Source organism: Urtica dioica, chromosome 8 (assembly GCF_054948205.1).
Source record: "Urtica dioica subsp. dioica isolate 48M chromosome 8, U.dioica_male_clone48M_v1_H2, whole genome shotgun sequence".
NCBI lineage: Eukaryota > Viridiplantae > Streptophyta > Magnoliopsida > Rosales > Urticaceae > Urtica > Urtica dioica.
In genome coordinates, this window is record NC_142763.1 from 11619069 (window position 1) to 11640993 (window position 21925).

The 21925-nt window shown below is 40.4% G+C and overlaps 4 protein-coding genes and 1 non-coding gene across 6 annotated transcripts; 2 read left to right on the forward strand and 3 right to left on the reverse strand.

The window, feature by feature from the left end:
* On the reverse strand, window positions 1-4874 carry LOC149388125 (phosphoglycolate phosphatase). Of its 2 annotated transcripts, none has more exons than XM_089624501.1 (9): window positions 4740-4874; window positions 4428-4629; window positions 4022-4297; window positions 3350-3572; window positions 2434-2577; window positions 2227-2351; window positions 1555-1762; window positions 819-1072; window positions 1-206 (listed from the first exon to the last, which is right to left on the reverse strand). In XM_089624501.1, exons 2-9 carry the CDS (start codon window positions 4541-4543, stop codon window positions 38-40), a joined length of 1515 nt encoding a protein of 504 aa, XP_089480627.1. In that variant the 5' UTR covers window positions 4544-4629; window positions 4740-4874; the 3' UTR covers window positions 1-37. The 2 variants fall into 2 exon arrangements, with proteins under 2 accessions (XP_089480627.1, XP_089480628.1); XM_089624502.1 differs by having other exon boundaries at window positions 4428-4638.
* Window positions 4875-5243: 369 nt separating this feature from the next.
* Window positions 5244-5328, forward strand: TRNAM-CAU (transfer RNA methionine (anticodon CAU)). Its single transcript is given in 2 exon segments — window positions 5244-5281; window positions 5293-5328. It is a non-coding gene; the product is annotated as a tRNA-Met (tRNA).
* Window positions 5329-5403: 75 nt separating this feature from the next.
* Window positions 5404-8373, forward strand: NSN1 (GTP-binding family protein). The gene is made up of 9 exons (XM_089622839.1): window positions 5404-5524; window positions 5628-5872; window positions 5975-6065; window positions 6188-6361; window positions 6464-6681; window positions 6856-7120; window positions 7224-7403; window positions 7498-7709; window positions 7944-8373. The coding sequence occupies exons 1-9, from the start codon at window positions 5506-5508 to the stop codon at window positions 8286-8288; spliced, it is 1749 nt and encodes a 582-aa protein (XP_089478965.1). The 5' UTR covers window positions 5404-5505; the 3' UTR covers window positions 8289-8373.
* A 113-nt stretch (window positions 8374-8486) lies between these two features.
* Window positions 8487-11139, reverse strand: LOC149388128 (uncharacterized). The gene is made up of 3 exons (XM_089622840.1): window positions 10791-11139; window positions 10266-10420; window positions 8487-8880 (listed from the first exon to the last, which is right to left on the reverse strand). Exons 1-3 carry the CDS (start codon window positions 10984-10986, stop codon window positions 8656-8658), a joined length of 576 nt encoding a protein of 191 aa, XP_089478966.1. The 5' UTR covers window positions 10987-11139; the 3' UTR covers window positions 8487-8655.
* A 949-nt stretch (window positions 11140-12088) lies between these two features.
* On the reverse strand, window positions 12089-20963 carry LOC149388129 (uncharacterized). Its single transcript, XM_089622363.1, has 8 exons — window positions 20904-20963; window positions 20503-20583; window positions 17159-17268; window positions 15623-15713; window positions 13836-15515; window positions 13230-13556; window positions 12812-13137; window positions 12089-12707 (listed from the first exon to the last, which is right to left on the reverse strand). The coding sequence occupies exons 1-8, from the start codon at window positions 20961-20963 to the stop codon at window positions 12089-12091; spliced, it is 3294 nt and encodes a 1097-aa protein (XP_089478489.1).
* Window positions 20964-21925: the final 962 nt, after the last annotated feature.

The following is a 21925-nucleotide window of genomic DNA, read 5'->3' on the forward strand; positions in this document are numbered from 1 at the left end:
TTTTTTTTTTTTTTTTTTTTTTTTTTTTTTAATTATCTCACTTCCACCGCAGGGACTGCCTAATTCCAGTGTAAATCAGTCCCAGTGAGCGCCCGATCAAGCACATGAGAAAGAATGAAATAGCTTCGCTCACTTTGCTGATCACAGCTCTGACCAATGGCATTCCAATGTCAAACAACTCTAGGTATAGACTGTAGTAATACCTCCTACAGCACAGAACAAGGACATAAGGACTATTTTTTTTTTTTTTGTGTTGGAAGATTAAAACGAAGAACTAGTGGTGACATTATGGGCAGCATAGCCCGGCCTGACTTCTACTACGAAATCCATTAGGAAATGGGATGGACCAAGACACTGGTGGAAATGACCTCCCATGCCTTCTTTTCAAACCAAATCACTCAAATTCTTGTTTATTATTTTTTGTTCCATGAATATACTTTTATAGACTTTTCTTTGTTGTTTATAGTTTTATTTGACATTACTTTTTTTTTTTTTTTTGTAAATTTTTACAGTTTCATTATAAGTCGGGCAAGGTTTGAAAATTTGAGATAACCCGGCCCAGCCCTAATGTAAAATTTAGAAACTGGACCGGCCCAGCCCTAATGTAAAATTTAGAAACTGGACCGGCCCATAAAGCCGTTTGTTCAAGAAAGGCCGGTTTATTAGTTTGATATCAGCATTATAAAGTCTTTCTAACACATTGAAAATATTTAAATCAAATAAAAAGGGTCAAGACTGGACCGGGCAAAAAATTGGCTCATTCCAATTTTCCGTAACAACAAAGAAGTAACTAATGAAAAGAGTGTGTGTGAACGTACCACCCAGTCAATCCTCTTAGCTCCTTTGTTCGCTTTAGGGGCATTGAAAAGTTGCTTATCGCGACATAACGCAATGAAGAAGAAGCGGCAGCGGGTTTTTTCCAGGTGAACTTTTTCCACCAAGAATATCCCGTGCTATTGCTATTGTATGGTTCCTCGACAAGCTGTCTCTGAAGTACGCACAAGTCAAATCGGTCTTCGTACATTGAAGCGACTGATTCCAGATTCTGATAGAGCCACTGGTTTAACGCAACCTAATAACCATAACAACGGAATTCTCTGTTAAAATTTGAATTATTGTGAGGTACGACTCAAAATTCAAAAATAGTAGGAAAACAGTGGGGGAAAAAACATGGATGTTAATATATTACGAGAAAAGATAGGTATTTTTATTGATGATAAACTTGATGAATACCCCAGATCAGCTAACAATTCAAGAGGCAGACCAACTCTCTTTCTCTAAAGTCTAGACTACTCTACTCCTAAAAGAGCTAAAATAATAAAGTCACTCAAACTCTCATAACCACAATGACCCACCCTTGCAATCTATTTTAACTCAGTGTAAGAGAGTCATGAGCTATTTGTTTTGATGATATCACAAAGTCAATAATCTCATTGCGTACGAGGTGAAAATAAGAGAGATACTGCATCATAGTAAAATTTTGGAAAAAAGCAAAATTATGGAACAAATACAATGAGATTAACAATATGATCACAAAGCTCCTCGACATTGTACCTCGTTCCGCAATTTTTGTAGACATCGTGTCGACAAAGTACACAACTCCAAGGACGAGTTGCTCATTCCACTAGTCGAGACATTACTGTCAACAGAAATAAGTTCCAAGTACGTGCTTGCCATTCCTTCGGCCAAGTTAATCAACAAATCTTCCAATATGGAAATTCCATGTGTAAAATATAGGCCTATGTCATAACAGAAGCCCTCCCTGATAGAGATGTGAATACATTGTTAAAGTGAGCACTCTATAACTCAATAGCGATACCGAGCAAGCTATCATAAGAACGGTATTTGTATTATTTCACATATATCAGTAAACCAATATGTGATCATCACCAATGATATACTCGTGTCAGAGCTTTTATATTATAGTAGCTTTGACGATTTTATGCTGCTCACTAATTTTGGAAAAGAAGACATCTCCATAGTAAAATGAAAGAGACTGATTTTTCACTAGGAAAAAAAAAATAAGCCTAAAATCTGTAAAGAATATAAAATAAAATTTATGACAGATGTAAGAGGAATTTTGTACCAAGGGTATTTTTTTCCACATAAAGCTTGAACAAAATTTTGCAGAAATTAGAAAGCACTATTAAATACCACAAAAGAGTTAAAGAATAAAAAATTAACGCAATATCAGAGGAACACATGAACGATCACAAGTGAAATTACCTGCTAGAACCAAAAGAAAGAAAGCACAATAAATCTGCGTAAAGATCTTCCTTGCCTGAGTTCTTTATGTTCATCAGAACAGTGTTGTCTCCATTTAACTTTGCACGTAACAAAGAAACAAGTGCCTGATGCGAAAGAAGATCAAATAAGTAAGGGATTATCTGAAATGCCAACAGATTTGTTCAATGATCAATTTCTCCAAGCTACCTTATCAATAGAACTGTTTGGAATGCCAAGCTCCATTTCCAGCCAATTAACGCACACTGTTTCGCAAGATTTTTGAATCACGCTAGAAAAAACTTTCAACCTATCATACATGTCAAGAGATTCAGAGTTTGAGATGTTATTCACCTGCAAAATAAAGTTCCAAATATAAAACTAGAAAGCAAATATATGTATATATATACATACACACATAGTACAAGGAGACAAGTAGCTGGATTTGTATGTCAAGAAACTATATTGATCGTGAAAAATTATTTTATTCGAAAATGGCAGGGTGACTCAAGTCTACCTAATTGCTAATGCCATGTTTGTATGTTGTTATTGAACAGCTCAAAAGCCAAACTCTGTTTCAAACACTTCTGTAGCCGAATACTATAATTAATCAGCCATCACCAGCAGCTAATTAGTGAATCAATGCATTGCAAAATAGTATAACCAGGGAAATAAAAAACTAGCTAATTGAAAGGGTGGTAAGAATTAGTATTATTAAGAGTGTTAACCTACTAATGCAAGGCTTAGCCTTTTTGGGAGAGTTCCGATTCTCTCTAATACCTGATTTATTTCTGTCACTTATTTCGTTTATCAATGAAATTCGAAGGTTCTATTACACCACTGCATAGGAGCAGGGGCAAATCTGTAATTATTTAAGTCGGGTTACTATCAGGTTCTTATCATAAAGGTCATTGGCTAGATAAGATTAGCAGACATTGACGGTTTCTACTGCTAATGTAACCAAGAGAAGCACAAAAAAGTTTTGGGAAGTAAAATGACAAATAAATTCCAATTTATTCTTCATCCTTTTTTTTTTTATCAAGCACAAATCCCACATAAAACAAAAATAAAAAAGCCCCTAAATAGACCATTGTTAAGCAAAATGACGGAGAATGGTCCTCATTACCTCTTCCTCGAGCTTCTGAAAAGTCGCCCAAAGTAACCTTAGCCTCGGACCATCTCCCAAGGCACTTAAATGCAAAGGTCGCTTCAGATGGCGCTCATTGTATTCAAGAATCCGACTTCCCACATTATTTCCACGCTCAAAGGCATCTATGGAATCAGAAAGCTTCCTTTTCACAACATCAAAGGCATACTCTGAATTACCTTGCTCGTCTACCATCGCTGAACTGCAAAGTGATTAAAGCATGTAACTATGACAGAGATGAAATATAAGAAACACTTACACAAGCCCCTATCTTAGTCTTCTTTGGGTTGACAAAATTATGAGGGATGACAAATCAAAGAGAAAAATAGGTGCAAAGTGTGGATTTCATTTTCCTCTAAAAACTGCGTGGATAGTCAAAACCGAATAAAATTCATACGTGCGCAAGATTTCACTTTCCCTCTCTTAGTTTTTCCCTAGTTGTTTTCGTGTATTTTTAGAACATCCAAAACAAAAATTAAGAAAAGGCCAATCAATCTACTTGATTTTTTTCTCGAGTTTTCTATGACTTCCTAAACAAAACAAAAAACTTCTGATTTTCACTTCATAGCCCTTCAAGTCTTCATTCAACCCTACAAAATCCGGATACAAAAAAAAAGCCTAAACAAATAAAAACTCGAGAAACATCCTTACCTACCGAAAGAGGTCGAGCTTTCGGAAACCCTCTTGCTGTCGAAGATGTCCTTCTGAAAAGACCGCTTGATGGGAATTACTCCGGCCATGTACGTCAAACACACACCAGCTGTCAGAAGGACTTGATCGGTCACCGGAAGCCAACCTTCCGGATCATTCACCAACGACCCCGAACAACTGGGTTTCAAATTCATCCTCTTAAACCTATCACGGCTAACATTCGCGTTCCTCTTCGAGAGTGACCAAACCCAGGCCTGGGTTCCATAACAAAACTGTCTACAATCACCAATACATATCATAAGGGCACAAAAGTCTACGCCTAAAAAAAAAAAAAAAAAAATTCCACATCCCTATATATATAGAGCATTGGTGTATATTGATTCAATAAAGGGTGGGAAATAGAAACCTTTGTACGGCTCGGAAATGTGGACAATGATGCGATAATCGAGTCCTTTCAACGGCACTGTTAATCTGCGTTCTCAGCTTTAGACCAACAGAAGTGGACGCCACGTATTCCACCATTGTTAACTAACTAATACTCTTTCTTTTTCTTTCTGTCTCAATCAACGCATTGCAGTTTTCTCATATCGTCAATCCCACTCCAAAATCTGTAAACTCTACGCAGATAAAAATTCACAATCGCGGTAATGGAATTCTCAAAAAATTACAAGAGAAAAATGATAAAAAGACGAGAACAACGATAACAAGAACAATGTACCTTGAAGTTCCAGAAATCATCAATCGATTAACAGCGTTAAAGCTTGCGAAATTAGCAGAGATTGGATTTGTGAGAACCTGGTTTCACTCCACTTCCTCCGAGTCAAAGGACACCAATCTAAACGACTACGTTTTGGTGGGAATCTCTTCGATACCTTCGTGGCTTCGTTATCTTTTTCTTCTTTTTTATTTATTTATTTATTTTTATTTAAGGCATACTAGTTTTTAGTTTTACAGTTTTACTTACTCGAATAAGAAACATACGAGTTTAGTGCCATGCCCAGCACGGCATGGCATTATTATTTATTTTATGTTTTTGTAACCCAGCACGGCATGGCATTATATATGTATATTTATGTGCAAGTTTTGCAACATTTAATCTCTAGTTATTGTATGACCTTCGAATATAATGGAGTCAATGTTGCTAAAAAAAAAGTCAATGTTTACACCTAGATCCACAAAGACATTTAAATAATTAATTAAATATGTGTAGAGTTGTCATCGAGGGGTGGTGGCGCAGTTGGTTAGCGCGTAGGTCTCATAGCTACTGAGTGATCCTGAGGTCGAGAGTTCGAGCCTCTCTCACCCCAATCCTTCTTTTTTTCTTTTTCTTTCCCTTGATTCACTTAAGAAAACACACCAGGCCCAATTGTCAAAACCATAAATAAGCCCAATAGATGGAATTCCTGACTTTCTAAAACCCTAAACCATACCAAGAGTCCCAGAGTTTTCTCTCCCCACGTTACGACTGAAGAAAAGATTCGAAGATGGTGAAGAGAAGCAAAAGTACGAAAGAACTTCAATTCGAGCTTTACAATTTTGTTGAAATCGTTCGGTTATCATGTCTTGTCTATACTTATTTATGTATTAATTTCATTTTGGTTTTCAGAGAGCAAGAGTAAGAGAGTTACTCTGAAGAAGAAGCACAAGGTTATCAAAAAAGTTAAAGAACACCACAAGAAGAAGGCAAAAGAAGCCAAAAAGCTCGGTCTGAACCGCAAGCCAAAGGTCGAAAAAGACCCTGGAATCCCCAATGACTGGCCTTTCAAGGAACAAGAGTTGAAAGCCCTAGAAGATCGCCGAGCCCGAATTATCGAGGAAACGGAGCAGAAAAAAGCTGCTCGTAAAGAGAGGGTATTTTCTTTATGATGCGAGTTCGATCATTTTGCCTAGCCAATGATAATGTTAAATAGAAAGGAATTTGGTTTGATCGTATATAGTGTGCTTTGTCTTTAGGCCCAGAAGAGAAAATTAGGGTTGTTGGAAGGTAATGATGATGTGAAAGAAGAGGAGAACGCACTTGATACTGGAGTTGTGAAAACTCGAGGTATGATGATGATAAGTATTTACTGTATATTTCCTTGTGTTCATGTATGTCTCGCTAGTTTTTGTTTGTTTGTTTTTTTTTTTTTTTTTTGTTAAAGCTTGTTTGTTTTCGTCATTGAACAGAGAGCGGAGAGCGTGTCTTTTACAAGGAATTGGTTAAGGTAATCGAAGCCTCTGATGTTATTTTGGAGGTTCTCGATGCCCGAGATCCGCTCGGCACGCGCTGTATCGATATGGAAAAGATGGTGAGGAAAGCAGGCCCAGAGAAGCATCTCGTATTGCTGCTGAATAAAATTGGTAAAAAAAAAAAAATTGTCCGCTCGTTTATTGTTGGTGTGAGAAAGTATATTGGTCGGTGCTTGTTTGTTGACTTGCGTGGTTTGTTTGTGGTGTTTTCAGATCTTGTTCCTCGGGAATCTGCTCAGAAATGGCTGACTTATCTCCGGGAAGAGCTTCCGGCGGTCGCTTTCAAGTGTAACACTCAAGAGCAGAGATCGAATTTGGGTTGGAAACTATCGTCAAAGTCAGCCAAAACGAGTAGTCTTTTGCAGACCAGCGATTGCCTTGGAGCTGATACGCTTATTAAACTGTTAAAGAATTACTCCAGAAGTCACGAGGTACTTTCTTCGTCTATTTTGCTTGATCTTCCGCTCTGTCATTCACTTTTCTCTTTTTACTTCTCACTGTCGGTGTATGTAGGACGACTATTTAGGTCAAAGATTCTATGACAAGATAGAAGTGTGGTCATTGATTTCCTGACCATGTTTGAATGTTTTTTTTTACCTTGGCAGATCAAGAAATCTATCACTGTCGGAGTGATTGGTTTGCCTAATGTTGGAAAAAGTAGTCTCATCAACAGTTTGAAACGATCACATGTTGTCAATGTCGGTTCAACCCCAGGACTCACCAGATCGATGCAAGATGTTCACTTAGACAAGAACGTTAAACTGTTGGACTGCCCCGGTGTTGTAATGCTCAAAGCTAAAGAAAACGACTCGTCTATAACCCTCCGAAACTGTAAAAGAATCGAAAAGTTGGAGGACCCTGTTAGTCCAGGTATGTTCTGCTAGGAACCTCTTTTGGATATGTGCAATGTAATGGATAGTCATTGTTATGTAACTCCATGCTTGAATTCTGATCACCCTTTTATGGAGAACAGTGAAGGAGATTCTTAAGCTCTGCCCTGAAAATCTGTTGGTCACTTTATACAAAATCCCGACCTTCGATTCGGTGGATGATTTTCTGCAGAAGGTTGCCACTGCTAGGGGTAAACTAAAAAAAGGTGGTATCGTAGACATTAGTGCGGCCGCAAAAATTGTTCTGCATGATTGGAATGAGGGTATGTATTTTTTTTTCTTTTCTTTTTTTTTTAGATTAATGATTGGAAATGTCTTAGTAAGTAAGTGATTGTGTAATTTGGTGATATTCTTTAGGCAAAATCCCATTTTACACCATGCCACCGGAAAGGAATCAAGACGAACCCTCTGAGTCAAAGATCGTGACAGAGCTCGGAAAAGTTTTTAACATTGATCAAGTGTACAACGGAGAATCTTCGTTCATTGGGAGCCTCAAGTCCGTTGAGGATTTCCAGACCGTTGAAGTTCCCTCGAGCGTACCCTTTGAATTCGACGAAGCTATGATAGAGGTTTGTGATACTGTTCCGATACATTTCAAAGACTCTAGTCATTGTGTAAGGAAGGGGTACTCTTGTAGTTTTCTCTTTATCTCGAGGAATTTTTCAGCAATTTTATTTAGGGTGGGTCACCAGGGTTTATGAGTGACTCGAGTAAGTTATAAGTAGTCTTGATGGAGAGATTGTTCTAGCTCTTGCTTTATTTTCTTTTCTTGTCATTGGATTCTTACTAATTTTATTGCTCAGGACAATGGAGCGGGAACATCAACCCAAGGCGAGGGAAGTACCCGAATTGCAGATGAAAATGGCGGTGATGATGATAAAGATGAGACCATGCAATCTGTAGATGACGAAGGCGAGAAGAAGGTTAAGGGAAAGACTGGAACGATCAGGCAAAACGAGAAGCTCTATACAGCAGAAGGTATACTCAATCCGAAGAAGAGGAAAGCGGATAAGAAGAAGAGGAAAAAGGCGAGCAAAGCAAAGGAATCAGATGATGCCATGGACGACGATGATGACTACAATTTTTCGACTGATTACAAGAAAAAGGGGGCTGCCATGGATGTCAGTGATGACGGCGATGATGATTGATCTGTTCGAGATTAAAATTTTGAATTTTCTGTGGCGAAGATGATTGATCTGTTTCGAGCTATAAATTTTGAATTTTCTGTTTTTAGTACTCTCCAGGATTTAAAAAACAATTTTGTTTCCCAATTTAGGCACAAAATGTTACTGTGTCTCAGCAAAAGAGAAAAAAAAAAATTGGTTTATTGCGCGATGAACCACCAATGATGCTACCGAACATAGGGCTTCCATTGCAATTAATATCATCTCTACAGAAAACTATACCTGTTTACCCCCATAAAAGAAAATAGGACCTGATACAAGTTGTAGTCATTAAGTATAGGTGTATGTGATTCATATAAATCCTTGGAATCGGAGTGTAACAAAAATGAGCTCAGTCTTTGGTCGAGGTCTTTGAAATTGGATTTCGATATTCAGCAGCAGATGGGTTTTCGTTGGCTGATAATATTGGCTGATCCACCGAAATAACTCCGTCACTGGTCGAGGAAGTGACTGGCGTGGTCTCTATCGTGACCGGACGGCTGATTAGCCCTTGTGCTTCCATGGCTTCCCTCGCTGCTCTATCCTTGGCTCGTTTGGCTCTTTCTAACACCTCTTCCTATACACGGTTCGTCGACATAATACATATACATCAGCATCAGAACGTAGAACCAATTGCTCATTCACACATGAATGTAAAAAAAAAAAAAAAAAAAAAAAAAAGGAAGAAGAAGAAGCTTATGAGTTACGACAACAGGTATCAATTTTCAAGCGATTTTGGAAGTGCAAGTTCTGCTACTTCCGTTTCAAGCAACACCAAGATACCACTTGCAGAAACGTTGAATCTACTTATTGGTAAAAGAATTACGACCCTTTTTTTTATCAAATTAATTACGACCCATTTTGCTATAGGAGTATCAAGGTTTTATAAAAGGCGTAAATGGTAATCGAGACGATTTCGGTTTTCAAGGCGAGGCGTAAGCCTTGATATTTAGGCATAAATTAAAAATATTTTATAAAATCTGAAATAATCCCAAAATATATATATATATATATATATATATATAGATTTATAATGCTTAGTTCAACCCTCAAATACTAATTTAACAATGAAAACAACATGTCTCACTCATAAAACTTCTAACTTCAGACTACATAAATAACAAAGTTTCAGAAGTCAAATACACTTCCTCAGTAGACACTCCAAACAATAAATTATCAATTAGATAAACGAAGCACATTTAATTACCTTGAACGCTAGTCAAAAAGTGTAACTATGCAAGTAATCCGTCAACTTATTTAACAAAAAGACTCCGTTAAAGTATTTTCATTTTCAATATAAGATCTTTTAACATTCATCTTCAAGATGGCGATTCTTTTTCGCTAACTCATCTTGGACCAACTCTGATATTTGGATTGGCGGCTCGTTTGAGTTTTGGGCTCTCTTATCAAATTAAGTGTCACAAGGTTCACTCTCAAAACTAGTTGGCATAGAGAGATTTAGCATTATATTATTGATTTTTTTTTTCGTTAAGAAATAGACTAATGTTTTTCAGTTGAAATTATAGGGGCTGTTTATTAAAAAAAAAAAAAAAAAAAAAAAAATTATAGGGGCTGTATTTGAGGGCAAAATTTCTTCCAATCAAATGAACAGGGCAGAATTTCTTCCAATCAAATGAACTCATTGTTCATGGAAAGAGAAAAACTCGTCAATCCATGGACAATCATACCATCTCCCTAAAGATATGTGACAACCTAACCGTTTGAAAGATAGACAATAATATTGTAAGCCTTGACAAGGCCATTTCATATTTTCAACTTGGAATCCTAAGCAGAATAAACGTTAACGATATTCCTTCATCTTCGGTTACTTTTTGAGGCTACGAAATGTCCTAAGGAAACTCAAGACGCAGAGCCTTGTCAAGACTCTTCGACTAGAAACTAACAATTTTTTTCATCAACGAACTAATAGGAAATACCTCAAGTTTGAGAAATATCCTTTACCTGGAAATCCTGCACTTGCTTTTGCTGCTCGGACTGAACCCGACCAATGGTGCTCAAGACTTCTCCGACCACAGATTCTATACGCTCTGTCAAGGCTTCACCGATAGCTTTTCCCAGAAAAAACGCATCCAAAACAGTTTTGCTCTCATTATCACCTGCACACATTTCACTTGCTTCATTTTTTTTTCTATACATTCTCTTCCCATTTCAACAAATAGAGAAGAAGGAAAAAAGTATGAACAAACGGGGAAAATGAAGCCCTAATCAGTCACTTTCTCTTCAATAGCATATATGTCTCATAAATAAACGGAGTAGAATTGACATATGCCTAGTCTAGGGTTTGTTTTACTGTTAATAAAAACTAATCATCAGTAATGAAGATAATCATGAACAGTAACAGATTTCCCAGACAAACAGCTAATAGCAAAATCAATTCATTTCACAATTTCTCTAAATCAACAAATTACAGAGGATTCAGGTAATCCAGTATTACATATACAAGAAAAGATGATGATACGACATTACCTGAGCTATTGCAAATCCATTTCTGTGTCTGAGCTCGGCGGTGTCTTCTGGAGAAACCGAGTCCTTTGAGCTTGAGATCCGAAGAGAGTGTCGGACGAAGATTGACGAAGCTGTGACTGGTTCTGAGTTTGGATGATGGGAAGTTCGAAACTGCGACACGAGAAGCCGAGAGAGAAGCTGAGATTCCGTTGCTCATTGCGTGTGGTGTGATGAGAGAGAGAGTCTCCAGATTATCTCTCTGCCTTTTCCTCTCTCGGCAACCAAACGGAAAATAAAAAGAATAATCTTAAATTTGTTGGGACAAGTTTACATTGAAGTTGAACAAGAGAGTTTTGGGAATTTGTAATTTCATTTCAATCCATCCAAATTCCAAAGAAATGAGGTTTTCAGGAATAATTATTCAAAATATATTATATTTTATTAATTTTTTATTTTTAGAGAAGGTGTCTATAATTTGTATTTTTCCGATAATTTAAGGCCGAATGTATTTTATTAATTTTTATTGATTACTCAATTCTTGAATTTTTAACAACGTATTGTAATTAGCGAAAAACGTAATTATTAATTCTCTAGATTATATTTTGAGCCGATTAGAATATTTAACCCATTCGCAGTCGAGTATAGTAAATTCTAACTACGTGATCATACAACACATATTAGTTCATGTCTTCATTTGTTTGCTAGAATCATATTTTTTTAATATGTGTAAGAAATATTATGATAGTCTATGCTCTGATATATTTAGGTGTAGGATGATATGTCATTCTCTTCTTTAAGTTATTATATGACTTTACGTGTGATGGTAGCTGAGTATGATTTAATGACAACAGAGAGTTATGTGTATTTATGAATCATCCTAAGCTATTTCATACGCAATCACATGTTTAATCGACTTATAGTGGCTGTGTGTTTGGTATAACTTATTAAGCATTCCTACTCATGAGGTTTGTAAATGGGCGGCGAAAGATCGTGTTTCCGGTTTTGTTTCTTTGGGGGATCTCCCGCCCCTTGTGCGGGAGGCTTTTGGACGTGCGTTAGTCTGAGTTTTGGGCAAGTCACAGTTTTAAAAAAAAAACTTATTAAGCATTCTTTTAGTTTTTTTAAAAAGCTCAACCGCTTTAAAGTGTTTGGTAAAATAACTTTTAGTAAAAGTTGAAAAGTGTTTTTGCAAAATATAGAAGAAAATCGAAAAGCTAGAATTTCGTAACTTTTAGAAAGGAAAAAAAACAATTTGTTTTCAAAAACAGATTTTTTTTTTTTTTTTTTTATAAAACCTGGCAACCAGCCCAGGAAATATATTACGGCACATCGGCCAAACAAAGTTCAATGGCCTCTGGAGGAACAGCCTCCTTCCAGACAGCCCGGTCAACAAAACCGAGAGACTTCCTAGCTAGAAGATGAGCTATCGAATTACAAGTTCTAGATAAAAAGAAAAATTCGACAGAGGTAAATTTCAGCGTGAGATTCAAAGCCTCAAGAACAAGCAAACCTTCTTCCTTAGCCCAACGTTGTTCTCCGTTCAGCAGCTTCACCGCGGTAGCGCAGTCCGACTGAATTCGAATTCTCACACAGCCCAGGTCGTGCGCCACTCGGAGGCCTTCGACCACAGCACCGAGTTCAGCCACAAGTGGCGAGGAGGGATTGCTGAGCGGAGCCATGAAGGAACCCACCACCCAGCCCTCCGAAGTTCGGATCACCCCACCTGAGCCTCCGATAACGCCTTCCCGCGAGATAGCTACGTCCACGCTGACCGATGTGGTCCTCGCAGGTGGGGGAGGCCACCGTTCTGTACGTCTCCGGTCGACTTTCTCTAGGGGTCTCGGGGGCGAGGCAAGGCGGAACTCGTCGAGGTAATGGATCGCTGAAGAGACCCTGTCCGCCGGGTTCCCGCGCCTTCCCGAGTGCACCTCATCGTTTCTATCGTTCCAGCAGGTTCACTCCACCACCATGAAGGTCTCAAAGTCCGGGGTCGAGAGGCCTCTCTAATCCGGATAAGGAAGTCGATGATGTCTCCGGCAAACGCCCTCTTGACCACCTTCCACCACCCGGAGTGCTTCCATATCTTCGAAACCACGGTGCAGCCCCACACCGCGTGGAAGACACTCTCTCTGCCAGCTTTGCACCGCGGACACCACAGATCAATATTCATTCCCCGGCTTGCCAGATTACCTGTAGTCGGCAACCAATTTTTCCCGACTCTCCAAAGGAAAACCTTCATCTTGGGAGGGATTTTCAGTTTCCAAACCCCGTCCCACCATCTCTCCGTCTCTCTGGGATCCGACGAGCCAATCCTCCCTGCCGCTTCGCGCGCCACTCGGTAGCCACTCTTCACGGCATATTCTCCATCCTTGGTAAAATGCCAGCATAATTCGTCGGGACAAGAGGTTGTAACGCACGGAATCTTCAGCACCTCATCGACGTCTCTTCCTCGACCAAAACTTCTCGAAGGCGCAGAATATCCCACCTTCCCCCCGAAAGTTTCAGCTCCGAAACCATCATTCCAGCAGGGAGGAGATCCGGGTTTCGGACCGAGAAACCCGAAGCTCTAGGAATCCAATGCCCCGTCCTAGCCTCCACCGATGACCCGGAGCCGATTCTCCATCTCGAGCCTTTGCAAATTAACTCACACCCCCACATGAGGCCTCTCCACGTGCTAGAGGCACATCTCATGGTCGTGGTTGAGAGGATGTCCGAGTTCGGAAAATAACACGCCTTAAGCACCCGCGCTACTAAAGAGGAGGGAAATCTCAAAACTCTCCACACACCCTTCGCAAAAAGAGCTTGATTGAAGCTCCCAAGGTTACGGAAACCTACTCCTCCTTCCTCACGCCGGGAGCAAAGCTTGTCCCAAGTCCCTCAATGAGTTTTCCTTTTTTCGTCGGTGCTTCCCCACCAAAAATTTGCCGCCATTTAGTGTAGGTCTTTGACTAGCTTCTTCGGGAGGATGAAACAACTCATCACGTAACTAGGTATGGCTTGTAGGACCGCTTTGATGATTATCTCCTTCCCCGGAAAGGAGAAGAAAGAGCCCTTCCAACCCTATACCTTATTACAAACACGTTTTTGAATGTAGTTGAACACATCCGCCTTACTACGACCCATAGTCATAGGAAGCCCCAAATAGCGTTTGTGACCGTCCGTAGTCTTGACCCCGAGTAGCCTAGCCAGCGCCTCCCCATCTTCCGGCTTGACTTTTTTGCCGAACCAAATCTCCGACTTGTCATAGTTAATGACTTGTCCCGAGGCCCGCGCATACTCCTCAAGGCACCGCCGAACTTCCAACCCCTCCCTCTCCTTCACGGTAAAGAAAATAAAACTATCGTCGGCGAAGAAAAGGTGAGTAACGGACACTCTAGCCGAGCCGAACACCAAACCCGTGACCGACCCCCTTTCTTCCACTGCCCGAAAGAGAGCCGAGAGGCCTTCGGAGCAAAAGAGGAAAAGGAATGGAGAGAGTGGATCCCCTTGACGGAGGCCTCGGTGCGGGACGATATTCCCACTAATCTTCCCGTTGATGGCGAAGGAAAATCTCACCGATCTCACGCATTTCATCACCAACCGCACCCACTCTCGGGCATAGCCGAGACGGAGCATCACAGCTTCGAGGAAATCCCATTCCACCCGGTCGTATGCTTTAGACATGTCGATCTTGAGAGCACCACACTTACCGTTCCCGAAGCGCCCTCGCCTCATCGTATGAAGCCCCTCAAACCCGATAGTAACGTTGTCAAAGATTTGTCTCCCTACAACGAAGGCGCTTTGGTTCTTAGATATGGCACCCTTCATCGTTTTCCGGAGCCGATTTGCAATGCATTTCGAGATGGCCTTGTACATCACATTGCAAAGGCTTATTGGCCGAAAGTCTCGAATCTCCTCGGGGGTCTTAACATTTGGAATCAACACCAAGACCGTGTCGTTTAGGCCTTCGAGATCATCTCCGTTATTGAGGACCCCTAAGCACACCCTTGAAACGCTCCTCCCCACCGTATTCCAATATCGTTGGAAGAAAAGGCCGGGGAATCCGTCTTTCCCCGGGGCCTTGGAGGGATCAATCTCGAAGAACGCGCTCTTAACTTCTTCCGCCCTAAAGTTCCTCAAAAGAGCTTGGTTGGTCTCGGGAGTCACCATCGGGTTCAAACATCTTGTCACTTTCTCCACAACACTAACAATAGGGTCAGAGGAAGTGAAAATGCTTTGAAAGTAACTAGAGATAATACCTTCAATCCCGTCTCGGTTGTCGATCCATCTCCCATTATCATCCCGGAGGCCCCCAATAAAGTTCTTTTTTTTCCACAAGGAGGCCTTGCGGTGGAAGAAACTTGTGTTTCGGTCTCCGCTCTGAAGCCACGCGATGCGACTCCGTTGTCTCCAATACGTATTCTCCTTTTCCAAGAGAACATTGAGCCTTCGCTCCTCCCCCCGGACAGCCTCGGCGTCAAAGGGCGAGAACGGGGAGTTGAGTTTGTTAAGAATCGCCCGGTGATGTTCTATGTCTATTCGGAGTTCCCGGAACTTTGAGCTTCCCCACATCGCGAGGGCTCTAGCGCACTCTCCCACGGCTGAACGAGCATCTTCACTCCAATGCTTCGCGACTATGTTTCCATACTCCTCATCCTCACACCAAGCCGCTTCAAAGAAGAAACGACGAGAAGAGCCCCGGGGCTGCCGGGAGTACGACGGCGCCACGCTTGCCGTAGAGAGGAGGAGGGGACGATGGTCCGACCCCTAAAAGTCGAGATGACGCACACTCGCCGAGGGGAACATCTCAATCCACTCTTGATTGGCCACGCACCTATCAAGCCTCTCCCAAGTGCATCCTTCGTTGGATTCACGTCGCCACGTATAAGGGTCTCCAGTATAACCAATGTCCTCGGAGTTGCACTGTCACGACCCGCAGGACACCCGTCGCCCTCGGACCGCGACCTTTACCTATACTCATATACTATCAACTCATTCATTATTTATAAATCACATTTTTGAAAAGAGTAGCATTAAAGTCATGAGTAGTTTGTAGAAAAATACGGTAAAATTTTTCTTTTCTTTTTAAAATGCTTTACAACTACTTATGACCGCTACTCGTAAACACGGCCTAGGCCTTCAGCGCGTGTTTACATTTTACAAAACTTTAATAAAATACTTACTTAATATCAAATGAACTAGAAACAGAGTTCGAGCTGGTTTTAAAGAAAATAAAACCTTACATGTAATTCCTACATGTATCTGTCCTTGCCGCAGGTCGTCATGAGATCTACGTTGAGTAGCACTTCCGCTTCGCCTGAGCTTCCTTCATCTACAGGGAGGGGGTATTGTGGGGTGAGTCACACCGACTCAGTAAGCAGGATATCTAACCTAGTGCTACATGAGATGCACGAATGCAGATGATGAATACAGACAATAGATGCTGATGACGAATGAAAATGACAACAGCAGGTAGCAGATTCAGCAGAATATCGATCATTCAGCATCAAGGAAATATCTAACTAGCTAACACGAACAATTCTTACCGAAGTTCATTCATTCATTCAGGAATCCGGCATTCTCCGGTTCCCTCAAAATCTCATCCATCTCACGCATCCCGGCGCCTTACATCAGTGGACTGGGCCCAATCGACACTTCAGTCCGCAGCCGCTCATGAGAGATGAGTAAGCTATTCCGAAAACTCGAGCCTAGCTCTCGGAAAGCCGAAGTTTTAATGTCTGGGATCCACTAGCACATGTAGGAGGACCTTGACGCGCGTATGGTAGAGGGGAGCTAACCCTCACCAATCCCTGATTAGTTCAGGGTTCATATTTCCCTCAGGACAGGTAAGCCACTCATCGACTTACCTGAAGCCACCCATCGACTTCCCATTAAAGGGCCTTCAGGAATGCCACTCGCTACATTGCCGACAAGAGTTCGTTATGTTTTACAGGAGCTGTCTACAGCCTACCTGCCTATCCTACTACAGGAGGAGATCTTATCGGGATAAAGCCCATCATTAACATTATTAGTTTCATTGTATGGCTCTTTACGTATTTTAGAAGGAGTTGTCGACAGCTATGAGGCTGGACCTTCTCCTAGAGCAGTTTCTCTCGGGATTGAATCCGGAGAACACCGTCTTTCCTCCTCCTGTTGTCCTCCTCATCAGGACAAAGGGTTAAAAACCTATTACAGAAGCTCAACATAGCTTTAAAGGCTTCAAGGTTCTTAACTTGCTAATCGTTTAACCCTACCATTTCATTATCTTATTAGTTAGTGGCCGAAGCCTTATTCGGTCATCTTGTCTAACTGAGGGTTTCTCTTTGTTTAGGATTAAACGAATAAACATAAACAATTATTCTACTAGGCACCATTCCCCTTTTGGCGCCTCAAACTTAAATCCCACTTACCCGGAATAGTTCGTCGGAGAACTTGGTGAATTCCGGAGTTTTCTTGCTTTACACGCTTTCCGAGACTCTACACGTTCTGAAGCGCTAACACGTTCCGAAGCGTCGAGAAACTAAAACCCGAAATTGAAATCTCATTAGTCAATGATTCAGGAGGTGATATCAAGCTTAACGTTTGTTATCAGGATTCACTGCTAGTCGATTCAGGGGTTCGAGAATTTAATTCACTTATTTCCCGGCTTTTCGGAATTTAAACTTATTCAAGACTCGTACAAATTCGTACCAGAGAACAAGTACGAAATAAAATCCAAATCATTGATCGAGTCTTAAATAAATTAAACGCATAATCCGAAAAATCATACAAACCGAGAATTTCCAAAGCGAATTAAATTGACTTCTTTAACGTTAAATAAATAATTATAAATTATTTATTTAAATACAGAAAATACATCACATAACCAAATCAAAGAGTATTTAAACGCTATAAGCGATTTAAAAAACTCACGAGTTTATCGAGCTTTAACTACGATAACTCTTTTTCTTAGAATCTTCAAAACCGGCTTCGTCGCCTCCGCCTCGTCCGGTTTCCGTTCGTCCGTCTAGATCTGTAACCAAGTCATTGAATCCAATAACGAGTCAATTTCACAATTTCAAACTCGTACCAAAATTCCCAAACTTGTCAACAAACCCAATAACTTGTCACAAAATCCACATTGACTCAAACCCGAACCAAACCAAGCAAACACTTAACCCGAGGCTCAGAAATATCATTCCAAAATCAGATCAAATCAGTCAAAATGATAAAAATGCTCGTGGTCAACAAACCTCTGACCAAACCAAATACACGGCCAAGGAAGAACACACTTGGCCATAACGAGCATTTAATCAGAACAACACTTTCAACCCGAAAATCCAACAGCCCTGAAAACATCACAGCCTCCACAAACAGCAATCAAACCCAACTATCCAACTCATATCCAAACACATACACGGCCACAACAACAATCGGCCACGACAACAACAAAAATCAAGTATCCCGAATTCACAACCATTTTTCCTCAAAATCCAAATCAATTAACGAGCTCTACATATCACAGAAACATCAAATAATCCGCAGAATCAAAAAGCCCCAAATTTCAAACCCCAGTTCATCTAATTTTCGGCCAAAATCAACAAACCCAGAAATCCGAATTCAAAACTTCAAATTCAGGTCATATACATCAACAATCGAGTCCAATTAACGTATGAAACCAATCAATTTCACGAAAATCCTCATTGAAATCGAAAACCCCCAAATTTTCAATTTCAAAAACCCTAAATCAAAAATCAATTCGGGTTTAGCTTTTCTTACCGAAATTCTTGTGAATCCGGAGTCCTCATTGCTGTAACTCTCGTTCCCGGCGTCTCTTCCTCAGGCGGTGGTCACGGCGAGCTCGCGGCGGCGTCGCTTCGCTCGGTCGAGGCGCGCGCGCGTCCAGTGACTCCGGGTCTCGGTCTCGGTGGCTGTCGGCCGAGCTTTCTCTTCGCGAGCTCAACTCCGTCTCGCACTCTTTCTCAGTCTCTCTTTCGGCTCTCTCTCTCTCTCTCCCTCTCTCTCTCTCTCACTCCCGCTCGGTTCTCTTCTTCTTCTTCTTTCTTTTCTTTTCTTTTTTTTTCCTGGTTGCCGATTCTTTTCTTCTTCACTCGGCCAAGTGATACTTATCACTTTGAAGAAGATGAGTCATAGATGACGTGGCAAGCTAGGAAGAAAACATCTTATTCACAATCCAAACTCTTTTCCTTGTTTTCTTTCAAATGGGTCCCTTAAAAAATTGTTACAACCACGTCCTTTGACATAATTATTTAATTAAATCCATAACCGTACGGATTATAATTATAGGATTCGAACCGGGAATTTTCTCGTTCGTTCTCGAATAATTTAAATATATTTAAGGTTTCTCGGAATTAATTCTCGTCCTTAAGAATGTCTTTCTTAAATTAATTTCCGGAATATTTTCTCGGAATTAATTTATTATTCGAGATAAACTCGATAATTCCTTTACTCATTCCGAGATTTCTCATTACCTTAATATATTTAAATCACTTGATAAACTCATTGGACCATAATTCGTTCGAGAGACGAAAAAAATATAACGAGGAATCTACTTCACTAATTTCCTTCCGGATTCCTTTCACGTTGAAATCAGCTAGGTCGTTAAAATATATTTTCACTTTCACAATCCTTCTTACATTCGTGAAAATATTCTAAAACCTTATCGACCTTAATATTCTTAATTCCTCATTCTCGATTATTTCCTCGTTCCTTCGAGAAATTCCTTGATATTATTTCCTTTGAAATCTTGAAATCTCACTTGAAATGTGAACCGAGGGAGTATAGAGAAAATCTTCTCGTTTATCTGAGACGAGAGAGGAATGAAATTCTATATAAATTCAAACGAGAGAGAGAAATATAATTTCATTTATTTATTTGCGAGAGAGAGAATCATATGGAGACGGCGTTTAGAAAGTTAGGTTGTGCGGGTCTCACAACCCCTACCCCCTTAGAAAAGTTTCGTCCTCGAAACTTAGGAAAACGACGGATACTTATTCTTAAGTTCCCATATCGCTTTCTCTTATTTGTGCCATTCTCATTGCACTCCTACTAAGGGGACGATTCTGCTTCTCACAGCTTTTCTTTCTATCGAGAGTTGCCACTATCGACCCTCCTTCCACACCTTTCTCAGAAATTTACTTCTTGGTCGAGAGAAGGTCAGGAGAGATTTCTACATGCTTCCTCAGCTTGAGAGTTTCATGCACATAAAAGTGGTTACATACGCAGTACTAGCAGACAATCACTGCTACAACTTGCTCCAGGACCTCAAAGGATCCTATACATCTCGCAGCTTAACTTACCTTTTCTCAAATTCCATCACTTCATACGTTAGTGAATCATTTGGGAGCTCTTTGTCCCGAATTTTTGAGAGGTCCTTAACGCTTACTTACATAGCTTATGATTATTTTTCCATAACCTCTAAGCAAATCAAATATCTTGATCAGAAATGATAGGCAAAGGAACTCCATACAGGCGTACTTCCTCGTTGATAGATAAAATCCAGCTTACTTATCAACGGAATAGGTGGTTCCTATGGAAAGAAAGTGGCATTTCTTTGTCAATTCGTCTACAATTACCCAGACTGCATCACCGTCCTGGGGAAACCCAACATGAGATCCATCATGATCTCATCCCACCTTCTTTGTGGGACGTCCAGGGTTACCATAACCCTATGGGTTTTCGATGTTCAGCCTTATCTTGCTGACTTCTAGACGCATACTGCCACATTTCTCTTCGTATTCAGCCACCAATATACCTCTTTTCTGGGTCCTAGCACATCATTCTCATTCCTGGAAAGATAAAATAAGGAGTTCCATGAGTCCCTGGTAGCGATTGGCTGCAGAGATTATCATCAGCAGGTACATGAACCTCTCCGTTACACATTACAATTCCATTGTTGTACAGTTGGAACTCGCCCCTTCACTTACCATGGGCGTCAAACCTCTTATCAAACAAATGCACGCCAACATAACGCCCTTCTTTAATCTTTATGAGAAGGGTCAATGCAGTACTAACACGTACTAAACTTTTCCTTATCAACCATAGTTGCGTTCTCTAACCTCACTCAACGTCCTTGCCTCAACAAATTATCATCATCAAATCTTAATTTCTTCGGGGGAAATGCAAGAAATGGAGTTGACATTAGACACTCATTACCTTCTGGTAATGTCCACACATCTCTATGTTCGTCCCAACTTGCTCGCGTATTCTTATCATGGTATGCGATCATTTCCCTTAATTGCTTCAGTCCTTGTTGTGTCATCTATACCTCATTCTTTCAATGAGGACATCACTCAAAGGATTATCTCTTCAAGCCAAGACTCACACTTTGAGAGTCTGGCCTAGGGTCATTTCTCTTGAATTCCACTAAAATTGACCTTTACATGTTATTCATACCTCGCTCTAGTCTCCCGAGTATATGAAGATATCGTCCACAAGGACGATCATGAGTTTATCTAGAAATTCCTCACACACTTGGTTCATCGAATTCTTAAACGTGGTAGAGACATGAGTAATCCAAAAGACATGAAAATAACTCACGATGCCCAAATTGCTTCCAATCAGTTGTCGTCAAGGTATCTCCACCTTGAATCTTAGCTACTAGTACCTTGATCGTAGCTTGGTCTTTGAGAAGACTGTCGTTCTCACTAGCTGGTTGGATAGACTATTGTCCAAACATGATACATATTCGTTCTTAATCGTCACTTGGTTTATGACATCCTTGTCATTACAAATCTCAGAGTTCGTTAGCTTGGTTAACGTATAAAACACCTTGAGCGTAAGAAAAACTCTTATCCATCAACCCTTCCGGATACCTCTTTGAGTTCTTTGAACTATGTTAAGGTGGTTTGATACATATCTCGCTATATGGCATATCTCGATGAGTTAGCTCCATACGCATCTTAATTTTAATTTTTTTTTCATGTGGAATTCGTATCACGTTGTCCAAGGATACTTCCAAAAAGTCACTTATGACACAGATATGTATTGGCTCGATCTATCTTGTTGATATCGCTTACGTTCGTTAGGGATTCAAAAGCGTTAATCCATAGCACTCCCTTATTTTAAAACTATCAAAGGGAACAATCTTCAGAGCCACCCATGAAAGTAATATGGCTTACTTCCGAGAGCACGTAACTCACCCTTGTCCATGTTAGGGTTTACAACTATGAAATGCC

What these genes read in the sequence shown, in the direction of transcription:
- LOC149388125 (XM_089624501.1), bottom strand. Translation starts at nt 4,543, where the DNA reads ATGGTGGAATACGTGGCGTCCACTTCTGTTGGTCTAAAGCTGAGAACG. An exon ending in AGCTCGACCTCTTTCGGTAG is followed by an intron (nt 3,573 to 4,021) that starts GTAAGGATGTTT and finishes ATCACTTTGCAG; the next exon opens with TTCAGCGATGGTAGACGAGC. An exon ending in CTAAGAGGATTGACTGGGTG is followed by an intron (nt 207 to 818) that starts GTACGTTCACAC and finishes TCTGTGCTGTAG; the next exon opens with GAGGTATTACTACAGTCTAT.
- LOC149388129 (XM_089622363.1), bottom strand. Translation starts at nt 20,963, where the DNA reads ATGATAAGAATACGCGAGCAAGTTGGGACGAACATAGAGATGTGTGGA. An exon ending in TCTCCGACGAACTATTCCGG is followed by an intron (nt 15,714 to 17,158) that starts GTAAGTGGGATT and finishes GTATAGGTAAAG; the next exon opens with GTCGCGGTCCGAGGGCGACG. An exon ending in AAAAACGTGTTTGTAATAAG is followed by an intron (nt 13,557 to 13,835) that starts GTATAGGGTTGG and finishes CTTTTTGCGAAG; the next exon opens with GGTGTGTGGAGAGTTTTGAG.
- NSN1 (XM_089622839.1), top strand. An exon ending in ATTGCTGCTGAATAAAATTG is followed by an intron (nt 6,362 to 6,463) that starts GTAAAAAAAAAA and finishes TGGTGTTTTCAG; the next exon opens with ATCTTGTTCCTCGGGAATCT. An exon ending in GGAGGACCCTGTTAGTCCAG is followed by an intron (nt 7,121 to 7,223) that starts GTATGTTCTGCT and finishes TATGGAGAACAG; the next exon opens with TGAAGGAGATTCTTAAGCTC.
- LOC149388128 (XM_089622840.1), bottom strand. Translation starts at nt 10,986, where the DNA reads ATGAGCAACGGAATCTCAGCTTCTCTCTCGGCTTCTCGTGTCGCAGTT. An exon ending in ATGGATTTGCAATAGCTCAG is followed by an intron (nt 10,421 to 10,790) that starts GTAATGTCGTAT and finishes AAATGTGTGCAG; the next exon opens with GTGATAATGAGAGCAAAACT. An exon ending in AGCAAGTGCAGGATTTCCAG is followed by an intron (nt 8,881 to 10,265) that starts GTAAAGGATATT and finishes AACCGTGTATAG; the next exon opens with GAAGAGGTGTTAGAAAGAGC.